At 38.2% G+C, this 18,828-nt stretch overlaps 1 protein-coding gene across 3 annotated transcripts in view; it reads right to left on the bottom strand.

Annotated features, from left to right (window-relative positions):
• The window catches only part of pard3aa (par-3 family cell polarity regulator alpha, a), a 521,056-nt gene that overhangs the window by 450,431 nt on the left and 51,797 nt on the right, over positions 1-18,828 (bottom strand). For all 3 annotated transcript variants that reach the window (XM_037537061.1, XM_017704401.2, XM_017704387.2), the window contains exon 2: positions 4,809-4,910. In XM_037537061.1, the coding sequence (XP_037392958.1) occupies positions 4,809-4,910 (102 nt within the window). The remainder of the gene's footprint in view (positions 1-4,808; positions 4,911-18,828) is intronic.

Below are 18,828 nucleotides of genomic sequence, written 5' to 3'. Positions count from 1 at the left end.
AATATAATACAGACATTAAAAACAATATATTAAGCATTTTAAAAAAAAAATGACATTCAAAAATGTTATTTCAGCCATAAACGTAAACATAAGTGCTTTCTTTACAGATTATACCTGAATGTAACTGATTCTAATATTTCAAAATCAGTACCATGAGATCAATTTACAGCTCTCAATGCATTACCATGGCTGACTGTAAAAGAAAACCAAAACAACTCAAAACTACATGATAAAAATCCACCAAAATGAGTGGCAGCAACAAGGAAATATTTTAGTGAACCAGTTTTTCGTAGCTGTATCAGCTTGTAATGACTCCCTATGACAGGCAGAGGGCTCACCACATACACCACCAGTAGAGCAGTCCAGAGCAGATGCAGCGTCAGTTTGTCAGTGTGAGTGTGTGCTAATGAGGCAGCACATCACTGTATTAGCAACTACAAGCACACTTGAGCTGCTAAAAATGACTTCATATTTATTGACTTATTAACTAAACAACAGCTAAAAATCAATACAAAGACATAACTCTTTGCTGTGTGAGTACTATGCATTCACAGCACAATCTAATTACCGTAGACAATCAATAGCAATGTAAATCTCACTTTATAAATAAAAAGGAGCTGAGGCAGTTAATACTCCAGAGTTTTTAACTTAATCTCCATCTAAAGCATCTGTGGCATATGGTGAATAGCCATAGACATTTATTTTCCTGTACTTAAGATAAAAATGCAGATTCAAAATACAACAGAAGCAAGGGAGAAGATGTATTAGCACTTGACCAGTCTCATTGGACTGGACATGTTTATGTGAAATGTTGATGGTACCTACAAGGGTGAGGGAAAAAAAAAAAAAAAAAAAATCACATTTGTAAATCAATCCAATGCTTTGTGAAGGCAGAGCTTAACATAGGGGGTGATGCTCATCAACACTATGCAAGCCTATTGTTTGCTCTAATAAAACAAGCTCTTGAAAAGGAAGAACAGTCCCATTAGCTAATAATAGTGTTTGCTTTACAGCTTGTTTTACTTGTGTTGGATTACTCTGAATGAGCATGGACTATAAAAAGTTGAGGGTGGGTTTTAAAAGGGGCATACCCTTGACAGGAGTGAACTTCCCTTCACATCTGCCCCCTGGCAACTCCACCTGCCCACTGTCTTCAATTCTAAATGTTCTTTCAGTGAACATGTTTTTAGCTCTTTTACTAAATTCACAGAAATGTATCCAAACTACTGTCAATAGTATAGAATTGTCCAGAGCATATACTACAGATGCAGCAGGTTAAAAAATGTCAGAGTATTTCTTGAAAGCAAAAATAAAGAAGTGCACAGTAGGAAGGGATGAGAGGTGAGGCTAGGAGAAAATGAGCCAACAAGAGGGTGAAAAGAGAAAAGGGAGGCTAGAAAAGCATGAAGAAGGAGGAGGAGTGTGGGGGTGTGGTGTAATCCTCAGAGGCATCTCACACAGCAGTGCTGCAGATGTGTGTGTGTGTGTGTGTGTGTGTGTTTGTGTGTGTGTGTGTGTGTGTGTGTGTGTCTACGTCCCCAATTCCTAGCAGAAACATCACCATGGCAGCCGGCAAATAAAAGAGCCCACTTTTCCCAGGATGAGAGGAACAGCTCTCAAACATACACACAAACACACACCTGTATGAATTCCTGTCTCTCATCTATAAACACAGCTAACATATACAGACACCCACGGTTAATGGCATGATTTGCAGAACATACCCCTGCATGTTCACATTCAAACTGTTTATCCAGAGAGGTAAGGCTTTATCTTTGACCTTCTCACCATTTAACCTGTCTGACCCATATGTAAGATGCTAATATCGTTCACGATCAACTATATTAGTATGGCTTATCAAGTACCCAAGACTATTATGAGGGTTAATATATTTTTTTCATTATTATTTTCTAAACAATGAAAATTTACTTTAAAGAAATCTGCACAGCTTTTTAAAATATTATAAAATACATTCTTAGAAAAGATAACTTAAAGAGACTTTAAAATGACTACATTAACAAAATACAACACATAAAAAGTATCCATCAAACTGTTTCTTATTGTAAGAGAGAGCAGTAGGGGATATTAAAATATGAAACTTCAGGGCTCCCAAGTGGTACAACCGTCTAAGCATTGGCCCTATCATCAGGAGATCGCGAGTTCGATCTCTGGTGATGCTACAGCCGTCCGTAGCCGGGAGTCCAAGAGAGCACAATTGGCTTCGCTCTCTCTGGGTGGGTAGGATGGCCCCTCTTCTCCATCCATCACTCAACGTGATGCTAGTCAGCGCAGGCATCTGTTAGCTGACATAATAGATCTGGTGGTTGGCACTTTCCTCCGAGCGCGTTCGGCTGTCCAGTGATGTTGTGTAAGCAGCAGTTCGAAAAGAAGTGGTGGCTGGTTTCATAGGTCTTGGAGGAAGCCTGTGCTAGCCTTCACCCTCCTAGCGTTGATAGCATCGTGTGATTGGGGGAGCCCTAAGTAGCAGGTGGAAGTGGAAACGACTAAATTGGGGAGAAAATTGGGTAAAAAAAATAATAAATAAACAATAATAATAATCTTCATGTAAAGTGTAGGTGTGAAATGATTCTGAAAACAAGACCAAAACTGCAATACAAATGTCCATGGTCTCGTGTCCCCTCCGGTCTGCTGAGCTCTCATTATGTTAATACAAACAAAACTCATTTTCATCTCACAATTAACATAACACATAAATCACAAAATCATTACTCCTTTTAACTTAAGGAAAGCTGTATACCATGTTCTTTAGTGTTCTTCTCTTTAGAGTTCCAAATTGTTGGTGATTTAATAAAACCCAGGAATTTGTTTACCCTATTTTTGTAATTTACTCCCTAGCCCCCTCTCCAAAAAAGCAAAAAAAGAAAAGGTATGAACCAAACTAAGGTTCAAAAATTGAGATCTGAACTGAACCACAGATTTGGAGAATTGTTACACCCCTATTAAAGGGCCAACGTATCAAGATTGCCCATTTTAATCAAGTAATCAGGTTTAAGAAAGTCATTGTGATAGTCCTATTTTGTATTATTTTAAACAAAAGTACTCATTCAGAGCACTGCACTACATTAACACAAGTTAATTAGATTTGAAACATTTTTGTTAACACTGATGGAAGGGATGAAGAGATGTTCTCATGATTAACTGCACTACAATATGTTTTTCTGAGCTTATTTGCACATCATCAGCACACAAAAGTGAACAGCATTATTGTAGGATTGCAGTACGTGAAACAGCACCAAAATAACTAGTATTTTGGTATTACACTTTTGCCATACTGTCCTTCCCTAAATGATGAAAGTACTTTTGCAGAGAAACATTAGGCTGAATGCCACAACGTCCTCACCCACTGAGCACACTAAAGCACATCAGCTTTACAAGCTCTGAAATGCATGGAAGCCTTCTGCTCTTTCACTACCACGCTAATTTCTTCTTCAGAGAGCAATGGGCAGCAGCCCAGAAGGCGTCCCCACTGTTCTTAGGGGTGATGTATTCAGAGTTGCATAACACACTTTGGCAGACCTGCAGCTCTAATGCATTTAAAATGCTATTTTAAACGCTAGCACTCACATCATTCAAAGGCACGTTTCCGCTCGTTTGGTGCTGTTTGGACCTCTTATAAAATATGAATTTGAACAAACAAGATTTGCATGAAACCCACATGAGCACAAACCACCAAGCAGAAAAAAAGTAAATGCTGAAGCAGCTGATCAGCGCTAGTTGATTAGTATGCTAGCTGCCAGAGGGAGCCCAGCAGGAATGGACAGAGTAATTAGCTTCCAAACAAAACAACTCAACATGTACCAGCTCAGAGAAAGAGCACATTAATGTTCAATATGTATTATGATGCATCATACAAAGAACAATAATAATAAAATAAAATAAAAAAAACCCAATCTTCCCCACATACATTTATATTGAATAAAACAACAGCAATCACTAATATCACAAGTATTCTCTATATAAATCTATAAAGAATCTTATCATCACACATTTGTCCTGAAAATGTACAAATACACACACACAGAACAGAGCTGTGCAAAACCACTGATAGTGCTCTTGGGAGGACATACATACTGGACCAATGATTCAAAGACAAAGACAAAACTTCAAACCATTTCTAACTGATGACATCACAGTAGAAGGCTCATGACTGTGCTTTGAACAGCCACCACACCAGAGAAAAACATTCAATCTAACAGACTACCAGCACAAGAGAGCGGTCTGACAGAAGACAAATCAGCCCAGCATCATTCACAGTGTGACACACACACACACACACACCCCTATGTTTAGTCCCTGATAGACACTCATTCTCAGACACACAGAATCCAATGTGTTACAACAACTCAACGAAATTTAGGGCAGGAAGTAATAAGATAACCATCACTGCATGAGCCACATCCTGGCTATTCCTAGATGCAGTAGAATGATGATGGCATGCATCAGACTACAACAAGAAAACTAACAACAAAGGAAACACTAGAGTGGCCAATGTCTACTGGACCTCTCCTTTCTTATCTTGTGCGGTCTCTCCCCCGCTTGGTAACAGGGGCCACGTTAACAAGGTATGTGTAAATATTTGATTGGGTTGCATGAGAGTTCTGCATGCAACTCTTCAGTCACCAGAGCAAACACTCATCATATTCAACTCCACACACTGCAGGTGAAACTGAAACATCATCACTTGGAAGCACTTATCCTTATCTTAATGAGAGAAAGATTTCTCACACCAAGCTTGAAGACGCCAGTGTATGTTAGGATAACTGCTCTGGGAAAAAAAGCAGACTCACCCTGTCTTTATCATCAGCTACATCACACAGCACATCGTCCAAGTCCAGGATGCCTCCATCACCATGCTCCAAGCGGTGAACCTGGATCCAATAGCCTGGGTCCTACAGAGAGAGAGAGAGAAAGAGAGAAAGAAAGAGTTAACAATAGGTGAGGAACCGCTCTGCAGATTAAAGGGGAATTCCACCAATTTTTTTTCTTCATTTTCTGAAAACTTCAATCCTTGTCATGTAAACAGATTCATTCAGAGTGGTCTAAGCTGAAATGGTTCAATGTAGAGGAACCAGGCATTGCCATGTCTACAACACAAACAATGCCAATTTTATTTACTATCCAAAACGACCAGTGAACTCGCACCTCTTTGAAGTTTTTATATTCAAGGATGAAAATGGTTAAAAAAAAAAAAAAAGTTTTGTTTTGCCTTATGGCCTGCATGTACCCGTCTACCATGAATGCTTATTTCCGCTAATGTTAGCTTCTCTAGAGGTTATGTGATTTGTTAGCATCAAGCTAATGGCACCACATATTAATTATCTCCACAAAAAACAAATACTTAATGCTTTGAAGACATTCAAGTAACAGCCAATCAATATACTTTTTTTAGATTGCAGTAAGTAAGTGCAGTAAGTTTTTAGGACTGAATCTGCTAATATATATATATATATATATATATATATATATATACACACACACAATATATATACACACAATATATATATATATATATATATATATATATATATATATATATATATATATATATATGTGTGTGTTTTCACAGCATATACAGCAGAATATACAGTTTAGGTAAATAGCTGTTAAATGTACTAAATGATAGCCATTTTATGTTAACAAAACTCACTTTTATATTTGACAATTTAAAGGATGTTTTGAGAAGATACGTTCAGAACACTTAGCTTTTCATGTTTTTTTACAGTCTCTCTTTGTCAGAACGATCAGCTTACAGCTGTTATTAACTGCTGTCCTACACAGTAGCCTGAGGTGAAGCCTGAGAGAGCTGCTGTAGGTTACTCCTCATTATTCGTGAGAACAATAAACGGAGCTGTGCTGTACAATCTTCTTCGCACATTCAGGGTTAGATGAGCTGTCACGCTAGATCAAATATCATGAGAACATTCAACTGTGCAGTTGCTTGTGACAAGAGTGTGATTACACCGCTGTGTGTGTTTGTGCTTGTCAGAAGGGAGGGTGACATGACAGATAACCTCTGCACACTTGTGCACACATAGACTGTCAATGATGCAGCAAGAAAACACATGCAGTACACCAGAGTTGGATAGCAGAATAATTCAGTTGCATTTAGTTATGTAGACATAGGAGAAAGTCGATGGATTCACATTCTTTCAAATGATTTTTTTTTTAGTTTTAGTCATACTATGAAGTTTGACTCATACTTAAGTATGCTTGTGAGAAAAAGGAAATTCTTTTTGTACTAAGCTGAATTTTAAGGAGGTACATGAGTCCTCTTTACTTTTTTGTGTTTCATTTCTGGACTTCTTTGGTGTTGCTCACTCCTCTCAATTTATAACTATAGCATTTCATTCAAGCCCAAAATACCATTTATTAATCAGCATTTCTGCCTTTTTTATCACTACTTCAATTCGTTCTCAGTTGCTAACTTTATTTTCACCATCACTGCTTTATTGAAGCACTAATATGTTTATATTTTTTCCTTTTTTGTTAGAAATTAGATACCTGAGTGTGATTTAAGGTTTTAAGGCTACACTACAGTTCTCTCCAATGACATTTTAGAGACAGACACACTGGCAGACACATTTTCCCCCCAAAGGAAATCAGGGCCTGACTGTGCTGGCTCAAACCCAGCTAGCTGCTGCTGCTGCGGTGGTACATGCACATTAGGCTAATCTGAGTTGAGCTGAACTGCTGGAATCTGGTAGCTGGACACACACGCTACTACTCTCGTCCAACCTGGCATAGCCTCAAACACACACACACACACACACACACACACACACACACACACACACACACACACACACACACACACAAAGAAGAAAAGGAGGAGGAGGTGGACGAAGATGGGCGGAATTTGGGTCGAATGCTAACGCAATGCTAGCCTGCTCCGTTTCAGCCTCGCTAAGTACTCTATTGCTTGCTTGTCCTTCTACCTAGTTCTTTCTTACCCTCTACTTCTCATCACTCTTAAGAGTGGGCAACATAGCGTGACAATACCTGAAGACATTTTCACAATCACAATATTTATTTTTTCTGAGGTTTGCACTTAAGATACAGTACTGTGCGAAGGTTTTAGGCATCTAAGCAAATTTAACAAGCAGTGAGTTCATCACAATATACATTAGAATAAAGTCATATTCATAATTCAAATAAACATAAAAACAATAAAAAGTAACAAGAATTTCTTGGGTCCATATTTTCCTTGACACCTTCACAGCTGCCACAAAGACTTAATATCAATGTTGATTAACTGATGTTAATATCATCAGATACATCATGAGCACAATTTACTGAAGCAGTGATTGTTCATACCAGGAGCTGCTTTTTACCTACATATAATACTGGGCTTCCTCGAGGAGAGGTTTGAATACTATATATATATTTATATATATATATATATATATATATATATATATATATATATATATATATATATATATATATATATATATACACACATATAAAATCATTATTCATTAATATTCTATACATTTTGTTTATTCAAATATTAACATTTTTCTCAGCAAATAAACAGATCTTGAAAATGTGTGCAAGACTTCCGCGCAGTACTGTATATGTACTGCGCGGAAAATGAGTTCAGTCCCAGAGAACTCAGCAACATTTCAGTCTAGAACTGATGCATGGTTGATTCCTTGAGTAACAGCATTTCAAGTTGCATTTCTCAATACCAAGGTAGACTCTGTTAAGTGACAACTTAGGTACTCAAAAACGAAAGTACTCCCAAAATAAGTGGGAAAGTAAGTACTCCAAAACTCACGTGGCTATATTTCACATCACAGCGAGACAGTTTCTCATGCAATGCTGTCTGATGGTTGTGTTTGAGCATGGTACAGGCCTCAAAAGATAATTTGTTTATATTTCCACAACACAATCAAATTGGTCAACCTAAACATTAAAAGTAATTTCCTTGCACTTTTGTCAGAAATAAAGTTTCAAAAAAATTTACATTTCACATATTCTTGCTTACTGCATTTCATAAAATGTCCCAACTTCTCAAAATATGGTTTGTAAATTTAAAAATGTGGGCAAAACTTTCAGTATATACACTGCTCAAAAAAATAAAGGGAACACAAACAACACAATATAACTCCAAGTAAATCAAACTTCTGTGAAATCAAACTGTCCACTTAGGAAGCAACACTGATTGACAATCAATTTCACATGATGTTGTGCAAATGGAATAGACAACAGGTGGAAATTATTGGCGATTAGCAAGACACACTCAATAAAGGAGTGGTTCTGCAGGTGGGGACCACAGACCACTTCTCAGTACCTTTCTGCTTTCTGGCTGATGTTTTGGTCACTTTTGAATGCTGGTGGTGCTTTCACACTCGTGGTAGCAGGAGACGGACTCTACAACCCACACAAGTGGCTCAGGTAGTGCAGCTCATCCAGGATGGCACATCAATGTGAGCTGTGGCAAGAAGGTTTGCTGTGTCTGTCAGCGTAGTGTCCAGAAGCTGGAGGCGCTACCAGGAGACAGGCCAGTACACCAGGAGACGTGGAGGAGGCCGTAATAGGGCAACAACCCAGCAGCAGGACAGCTACCTCCGCCTTTGTGCAAGGAGGAACAGGAGGAGCACTGCCAGAGGCCTGCAAAATTACCTCCAGCAGGCCACAAACGTGCCTGTGTCTGCACAAACTGTTAGAAACCGACTTCATGAGGACAGTATTAGGGCCCGACGTCCACAGATGGGGGTTGTGCTCACAGCCCAACACCATGCAGGACGCTTGCCATTTGCCTGAGAACACCAGGATTGGCAAATTCACCACTGGCGCCCTGTGGTCTTCACAGCTGTGGAGAGCGACCTGCTGCCTGCAACATCCTTCAGCATGACCGGTTTGGCAGTTGGTCATTAATGGTGTGAGGTGGCATTTCTTTGGAGGGCCGCACAGCCCTCCATGTGCTCGCCAGAGGTAGCCTGACTGCCATTAGGTACCGAGATGAGATCCTCAGACCCCTTGTGAGACCATATGCTGGTGCGGTTGGCACTGGGTTCCTCCTAACGCAGGACAATGCTAGACCTCATGTGGCTGCAGTGTGTCAGCAGTTCCTGCAAGATGAAGGCATTGAAGCTATGGACTGGCCCGCCCATTCCCCAGACCTGAACTATATATATTGAGCACATCTGGGACATCATGTCTCGCTCCATCCACCAACGCCATGTTGCACCACAGATTGTCCAGGAGTTGGCGGATGCTTTAGTCCAGGTCTGGGAGGAGATCCCTCAGGAGACCATCCGCCACCTCATCAGGAGCATGCCCAGGCATTGTAGGGAGGTCATACAGGCACATGGAGGCCACACACAATACTGAGCCTCATTTTGACTTGTTTTAAGGACATTGCATCAAAGTTGGATCAGCCTTTAGTGTGTTTTTCCACTTTAATTTTGTGTGTGACTCCAAATCCAGGCCTTCATTGGTTAATAAATTTGATTTCCAATGATGATTTCTGTGTGATTTTGTTGTCAGCACATTCAGCTTGGTACAGAACAAAGTATTCAATGAGAATGTTTCATTCATTCAGATCTAGGATGTGTTATTTGAGTGTTCCCTTTATTTTTTTGAGCATTGTATTTTATATTTTCACAATATTCTAATATAGGCAAGCAAAGAGAAGCTGTGCAGTTTGCCATTTTTAAGTTTATTAACTGTAGAGGATGCATTTTATTTTCACTTAAATCAACAAAATGTAACTTGACCACAGACATTTAAAATTCAACAGTATGGCAAAGCTAAGCTGCAAACACAGTTCACTGTGAATTATTCATGAATGTGATGTAAGAAATTATGAACACACAGATACGATCATTCATGATGATGTGATGAGGAGCACTGAAGAGTGTAGTAGTAGGAGTTACTGAAGTAGAAGATTTGGGGTAAATAAAATGAGTGTTTTTTCTAATGTCAGTGAGGATTTTATTCTTAACAGTTCATTTATATTGCAATGACACTTTTTGCATTTGCAATTTGCAATTCTCCTAGAAAGCTGCAATACAGGGAGTGTCCATAAAAACTTTCCAAAGTTGTAAAATTGTCTTCCAAAAGTGAATTATGAAGAAGAGTATTAAGAAGAAATGGGAAGAAACCTTAACTAACTGGTTGAAAATAAAATAAATAAGGCCAAACAGCCTGATATCAAATCAGTTACTCATGTAGTTTATGTAGTGACTGTAGACTGGTTGTTGTCTACAGGTTCTCCATGATTTGTCTTTTTATGAGCCATGCAGTTGTTCAGTGTTACAATTACTGACAATACCCACAATATACTGAGAAAATGTACTGTCACATAATTTACCACAATAACAACATATACTGCTCCTCCTGTATCTAACTGCTTCCAATAGTCATTCTGCCTCTTACTGTTTATTTCTTGTTCTGGCATATTCAGAATGACTTCAAACCATTCTATCCCTGAAGGAACGAACCAAACAAAGTAGCAATTCAGAAACCTGAAAAGAACATTTGGCCCAAAGGATGAACGGAAGTACTTTCACCATCACAGCTATAGTCCTGAGACTAGCTCTAGCATTTAAATGTGAAAAATACTTGCCCACACAAAAATATTCATGCTTAAAAAAAGCAACCTTTCCTGGCAGCTTGAAAAGAAATATAAGATTTATTTCAGATAATATTTGCTAAAACAACCAAGAGCGAAAGAGCACGAGCGCAAGAGAGATCGAGAGCGAGAGAGAGAGATAAAGAGAGAGCGAGAGAGAGAGATGAAGAGAGAGCGAGAGAGAGAAAGACAGCGAGAGAAATTTTCTCATGAGGTCTTTGAAGTCGACGAGTTCACCCGAGTTTGCCAGCATATCTGGAAGACATTTTCTGGCCACAAACCCACAACGAGAATCAGCAAATATGGGAACAAATTCTGCAGCAGAGCTACATGCGCCACTGACCATCTTCCTCCTTCCCATAATGAAGTGAAGCCATTCAGACCGTGCTACTTACACACGGATTTAAGATCAGGAGGCTTAATCTTTCTCCAGTTGGGAAATTGAAATTAAATGGGGAAAACTCTCCAAGACTAAGCTGCAGAAAATCTATGTATTTTTTTGAGGTACTAAGATTTTCAGGAGGGAGCCAAATTTCCACACACCACTTAGGAACTGATATAACAGGACTAGGTCTAGCTGAGAAAGAAGAAAATCAATTAAGTATAAAATGGCCAGCCAGGGTGATAATAAAGGGACCATATCAGAGAAAACTAAACTGCCTTTGCATTTTGGAAAGTTTTTGTAAGTTTGAAATTCTATGCAAGTGCTATTAAACCTTCTAAACATACTATGTATTCACCAGCCCTTTTGAGTTCATCATGGCTGTGATAACATGAAAATATTTACCATGAAAACATTTACAAACCATCGCTGTTGGAACAAAAAAATTGCAACTTTACATTAGCATTAAAAAAAAACATTCTTATAGAATTTAATGTAAAACACAGTTTTCCAAGTATTTTTGGATTATTTCTAATAATGTTCTGCATATGATGTAAATGAGCTTTTAAGCAGAGATACCATATTCTTGCAATACAGCGACAATATGTTTCAATTTATGCTTAAGTGATGAAGAGTGCTGTTACTGCAGACAATCTGCAGCAGGAAGAATATGTGAGAATAATGAGCTGCTGAAGTTCACATCCCTGAAGATTTCAGAATGAACTTTAAGTTCCTTTACACATGCATTTAAACTTACTTGCAGTCCCAGGCAGCTATTTGAAAAACAGACAATACAGGGCAGAATTTATCTCCCTTCATCCCTTACAGATTTTCTCATAAATAAACAGATGCTGAAAAATGGTCCAGTAAAAATGAATTACATCAGTGCTTAGTACATATTATTCTTTGTGAATTCTGTCACTCACTAGAGCTTGTTTACATGCTCTTTGCAGGCATACGATAAACACATGACTATGTTAAATAAAAAGACTTTATCACTCCCACATGTGTCACATACACTCAAGGCGGGAGAAAAAAATTCACTGCAGACAAATGGTGATAATATTCCTGGATGGTGCAAGACCACAGCACAAGGCCTCTCTTTTGAAAGCACCATTTATTTCCCTACAGAGCATAACTACAGGGTCAGGCCAAAGATGAGAATAAATGTCGGATGGTAGAACAGAGAGGGAAAGAGAGACAGGGAATGTTGATGTGTGGCTACAGTAGAGTTAGGGGATACTGATAAAATTCAGCATGTTTTCCAGATGTATCGTGCTATCACAAAATCAGATTGTTAATATTTATATCAGCAAAGTTAATAAACCCATGTTTCCTCAGTGCTGCTACTGTAAGCAAGAAGAACCTTTTAGAAACTTGGTATACAGCCTCCTCTGAAAACCTGGAATGGCAAGGAGCTCTAATTTTCTGCAGAGCTTAGTTCCAAACTTTAAAAACCAAAGCTAATTAGCTGGAATCAGTGTGGCAGACTGTGGTTACTGATACATTTTTTTTTTTTTGGTGATGCTTTTCTAGGCTTTTACTGCAGCTTCTCTGAGTTGTTCTTTGTTTTTGGGGTTTCTCCCCTTAGTTTCCTCTTCAGGAGGTGGAAGTCATGTTTGGTTGGGTTAAGGTCTGGTGACTGACGTGGCCAGTCTAAAATCTTACACCCCTCACAAGTCATTTGTTGTGTTGGGTGGGTTTAAACAAAAAAAGGTGCTATGTTCTAAATTGTTTAACACATCTGAATGTAAATATCAGGAAATGAAAGCTGAAATTCTCATCTGTTGTCTCATTCATTTTTTGATTTCAAACTCAAATGTCTTCACTTATACAAAAAAAGAGCTAGCCTTACTGTTTCAACATGTTTAGTGGAGCATTTTCCTCTCCTAAAATAATACCAATGAGAACAAGACACAGTACTGTACACAGACAGCATTATTATTATTATTATTTTAGGGACTGCATTCTTAATCAGTCTGAAGAACTGTTTAGAAACAGATACACCATAGTTTTATGCATTGTCTCATGGATCTATCAAATATATTGCTCAAAACAATATCACTGTACATGAACATCACAGAAAAAAACAGTACAGACGACATACAACCAAGCATCAGAGCTTGTTTGATTGTCGTCCCATTCATATGTTCTGGCACCTCCTCCCTCTCGCTGCCAAATCTGGACATCCTGCTTTGTTTATTTGAATCACAGGTTTGAGACCACCAAGCATGCATCATCCCTGATCACATTCAATAGTGCCATTGTTGCTTTAATAAAACTTGATCACATTCAAGGAAGTTCGCTGCACATGAAACTGTGTCAAAGAAAACAAATGTACCACTTACTAATCCTTCAAAACACTGTTCTCAAACAACAGGACTAAAGTTTCAAGTCATGACACTTCAAGTAATAACACAACCTTTTAGTTGTGGGAAGAAAACCTGGGGCAAAGCCTCAGAGTGAGAGTAGCAGCCTGCTCTGTGTAACTAAAACGGCTCTTTATTAGTCTCAGCTCGTCTTTAGTGAGCACAGGACATGATAGGATGGGCCTGAAGCTGCTCCACTTCTGACTCAGATTGCAGTAAGAACCCATATATGAAGAAAAGATAAATCTTGGCAGGTGAAGCACTTAACTTAAATGCTCCTATACGTCTAATAAAATCACATGTGAAATGCAAACAGACCCATATGGATGCACAGAGAAATGCATGCACTGAGGCATATCTTGAGTCCGTTGCTAAGACCAAGGCATATTTTACTGGATCCATATTGGCAATATTAAGCTTAACCCAACCCTTATCTTTTCTTAAGGCTACTTTATCCATTGTGCTTTTTAAGCCACTGCTAACCACTGGCTATGAGGAACATTTCAAAACTTGGCTAGTGATTTAAATATCTGTGGCTTGGAACTACTTTAAGGAGAAAAAAAAAAAACAAATAAAAATAGCCCAGTTGCCACTTAAAATACCTGCAATGCCAGTGTTGCAACTGTGGTAAAGCTAGTCACCTGTCCCAAAACACGGTTCAACTGGCACACACATAAAATGAATAACTTTCAGAGCTCATTACACACTTAGCTGTAACAACACATTCAAAGCACAGAAAAGATGTTAGAGCAACTTAGAATATTAAAGTGTTGTAAAAGATCAAATAAAAACATCATTAAAAACCTAGATACATAGCATTTCTAATATAAAGTGGATTAAGCTTTAGTCATTTTAATGTATTTTAAGTCTACCCTATTTATGACAAAACTCTTCAGTTCCAGTCCTGAAGGGCTGGTGTTTAGGAATGTTTGGTGATTTCTCTGCTGTAATGCACCTACTAAACCCAGCAATTAACAGATTAGTTGAAAAGGGAAGCAAGGAAATCACCAAACTGCTGGACCCAGCTCTCCAAGAGCTAAACTTAAGACCCCAGCCAAACACCATGGTTCAACAGTTTGGACTCATTTGTCTTCTACATAATGTAAAAACAGAATACGAGAAGACATTTATAGCCGTTTCATCATTTATTATAAAATATATTGGGATGACTAGATTTTTTTTCACCTCAAGATGAGATCAACACAAGGAAAACCATGTCAAATGCATTGTTTTTTTTTTTGTTTGTTTGTTTGTTTTTTACGGCTTTTTACAGCAGATTCCCATTATTTATTTGAAACTTGTGAAATTGCACAGGACTAACATATCAAAATAATGTTCTTTTTTAAAAACACTGATTTCAAAAGTTTCAATAGTAGCAAAGACAGCTCATATTCAAGTACATTCAAATTAGAAAAACAAATTTAATTTGTATGCTAAGGTATGTGCCAATGACCTAACTAGTCTATGATATCAATCTGTGAGAAAAATACCAGAATGGGACTGAATATTAAATGACTCGTATTGGAATCAGGGTGGAAACTTGATTGGAAAATCCCAACTTGTACTGGATATCAACTGTAAAAAGTGTCCAGTTTGGCTAGATGTTACCTGGCAAGACATTTCCTTCAGAAGAGATAAGCATCATTGACATCACCATCATTACACATGAATCTTATCTGATCTGCTACTCTAAGGTGATGGTGCCGTTTTAAAAGAGAAGAACACAGGCCTTCACCCACTCATCGCAGTTCAAATGCTACTGATGGAGTAAGACCACAAACAATGAGGGTGACGAGTGAGAGAAGCACATCAGACAGAGAGGGGGAGAGAGACAAAAAAGAATGAAAAAGAGTGATCTTTTGGAAATGAGTGAGATTTATTATGAGTAAATTATTCATTTATCTAACTATTTGCTATGTGGTCTGAAACAGCAACCTTTTATTATTATTAGTATTATCATTAGCATTATTATCATTATTATTGCAGTATTGTTTGGTCAGCCAACATAAAAAGCTCTTTGTGGGTGTCAATAAGAACCAAGTTGTGGCAACATCACTGTGTGCAAAACATGCTAATTTAAGATCAAAAGAATAAAAAGGTGTTGATGGAGCCACAGTTCCTCAGGCCAAGCGTTCATTAACAGGCCTGCCTGTGAAGGCATGCCTCTGAAGACAGATGACACCGGCAGAACAACCGAGCTGGTGCTAACTTACTCACAGAATCTTCACCGGCGGATGTAGACAGACACACAGGAAGGGCATGGGGTCTGCAGAGATTCAAACCTGTTTTGTTTCACAGCAGCCTTAGCAAAATGCTTTGGGAAGGGGGCCAAGCACCCACGGTCTTCTGAGGCAGAGCAGGCGTGCCAAAACTTGCCTTATGTAGAGTCACACACAAACATGTCTTCATGTACTGCCTCTGGCAATAGGGCATCAGACCACCTCTTATTTGACAAAAATTTTTGATTCCATCCAAAATTCTATCTTCTAACAACATGAGCTTTAGACTTTTGTGAAGAGTTGATATGAAATAGGTGTGTTCTAGAAGGAACAGCTGCAAGGTTGTGGCTCTCCAGGATAAATGATCATAGCTTCTAGTTCCAAAAATACTGCATCAATTAAAACTGCATCACTAACATTGCTAAACAAAAATAACTTATCCATCCATATCATCTTGTTCACAGTCTTTACAAGTTGTACCACACACATGCTGTTTACAGCAGTTGAATTTCAGTGGATACTTATCTTTCTTTCAGTGGATGCATATCAATACTTATCTTAGTAAATAGGAATAGAAAACCATAGAGGAACATCCATAGTAATACACAACAATTGACAATCTGCTGTCTCTAACTTTAAATGACATCTGTTATAGGTTTCAAAAAATAGGTGTATACACATTAAAACATTAGTGTTTTATATTTGGTGGTGGGGTGGTACAGGCTTCTCTAATTTCTAGTTTACTTTAAGAGTCTAGTTGTACTACACTGAATTAAAATGTAACTCTGACATGAAGATATTGTACTTTAGTGTGGCAAGCTCTTGCTGCAAGTTATATGTTTCAAAACGCTGCTACATTACAGCAACCAAGAGGGTGATTAAAACAATGCATGTGTGAGTTTTTGCAACTTTTACATACAATTCAGGAATCAAAAAACATTTATGAGGAAAAGTTTCATCTCCAGGGTGAATTTCAAGTAATATTTGATGGAAAAAGTGAAAATTGGCAGGAGGTATTGCTATAGGAAGATGAATTAAAAGCATGCTCTGCCAGAATTGGTTAAACTACCTAAAAGGTCTGTGCTATATTTGACACTGCATTAGTTTGTACCCTGATCTCTCTAACACATACAATTAAAATCAGACTAAAAAGACTTTGGAACTTTAAAAGTCTACATTATTAATTGTAATGACCAGCTATAAATATCAGACTGATTAAACTAATCAAATTTTTCCATTCACTGGCAAATATATCAAGGGCCAACATATTGAGCACCCCTATTAGCATAGCAAGCAAAATGTTCCTTCTCCAAGTGTGCTGTCAGAGTTTGTTCGCTACAGAAGGCTCTAAAGCCACATTTAAACCCTTCACATACAGTGACACACTAATGCTTTGCCCTCCGAATTGCAATTCAAATGTTTCAGTAACAGACCGGTGTGGCAGAGTAGTTTTTCTTTTTTGGCTAAGGGAGACAACTAGAGACACTGCAGCATTGTTATCAGGTTTCATTTAGCACAGTGACATTGTTTTCTGCTTGTGTAAGTTATCAGATAAGAGGTGCATCAGCGAAGCGCTGCTATTGAGTAGCTTAATGCAGCCTAATATAGCCTGCTGCTTTACATAGACATATGACTGAAGGAGGATAGGAGGGGCTTTGCTAAACTGGAATGGTTGACACACAGGAGCTGAAGAACCACAAGCAGGAAGGTGAATTTATGGAAGCACAGAGTCTCCAGAGTAAAGTGCCTCTATAATGTGTGACTGAATGCATATTCCAAGTAAAAGAGAGTTTGAGAGACACAGACACAGATGCGAGACACCAAGAGAAAGAAAGAGAGAAAGGGAGCTCATGTGTCATTGTGAGTGACTGCTCTCCTGTGATTCATGAATAATAACATTGTCACCTCTTTGGAGCCTACACTTCTCTTTCTTACCCTCTCCATGTCTGCTGAACTCACTATGTGCTTTTATTATCGCTTTCACCACAAGTATTTCTGCGCTTAACTAAAGCTCCAATTCATGAATGTAACATGTTATGATCCTAATGAGGTCTGTCTTAGTATATTTGTGTGTGTTATTGATAATGCCCTAAACTTTACCAAATAAAGATCTGTGAAAGTAGTACAGCTGCATGCACACACATATAGGTACATAACTGAATGGGAGGGTGAATGGAAAAGTAATGCTCTGGCTAATATGGGATTCCTAAAAAAGCAGAAAATCTGTCTTCATGACAAAAATAACTTAAGGTGAAACAACTAAATAAATACTGAGATAATGTGTGTGTCAAATGAAATTACGTTTCTATCATGGGCTAGTGTTGGAAAACATACTGTCTTTTTTGATTTATTGACCAATTAGTTCCATTGGAAATTGGTGTCGCACAATGTTGATTTTTATTTTTCAGAAAATTGATATTGATGAATTGATAGCGGAAATGTATTAACCTGTATTCTGTGTGACATTGCAGTAGATAGACATCACGCCTGTACAAAAAGCCAATGTTATGGTGAGTGTATTAGGACAGTCTCAGACTTCAGCATCAAGTTTCAGACAAAACAGCTTCGGTTCAACTTAAAAACATGCCTCTGTTCTCAAATCAGCCGAAATGGTCCTATTTGAACACCAATGATCTTGGCGAAGAAGGCATCAGGTTAAGTTAAGCGGCCAAACTAAAGAAGACAATACACTATGATATTATTAAGCTGTTTTATTTGACATTCAGCCTCACCTCACACATTATCACTGTGTACACTTTTGCAGTTGCTTCAGGCCATCGCAAAGTTACCAAAATTACATTCCTGCTTGGTTTAACCGTTTACCATGGTTAATTATTTGAGTAGACATGTGGTAAAAGATACCTTTTACTTGCACAGGCCCAGATCAGAATACATGAAAACGAAAAAAATAGTAAAGTTCCCTCACCAAACATTAACAGAAGCAGAAGAGATGAATGAAAACAAGCAATATCAGGTTTTTAAGAGATTATTTTAGCACAGAGGACCAGCATACAGGAAAAGTGAGTTCATTAACATTATTAAGGCAAACTTGCTCATCATGTGATACTGTGCTATATTTAGAAAATATTGTGATACAGAATTTTATCAATATTGTCCAGCACTACTGTGGACTTTGTGGCACTAAATTCAGCTATAAAAGCCACGATAAATACCCTGAAGTCCACACATTGTTATCTTTTACAAGACGATGGAATTTGCATTGTTAAACCGTTTACTACTGGAGCTACACTATCT

This window comes from Pygocentrus nattereri, chromosome 3 (genome assembly GCF_015220715.1).
Source record: "Pygocentrus nattereri isolate fPygNat1 chromosome 3, fPygNat1.pri, whole genome shotgun sequence".
Taxonomy (NCBI): Eukaryota; Metazoa; Chordata; class Actinopteri; order Characiformes; family Serrasalmidae; genus Pygocentrus; species Pygocentrus nattereri.
Note: the sequence above shows the minus strand (reverse complement) of the source record. Positions and strands in the feature narration are given on the sequence as shown.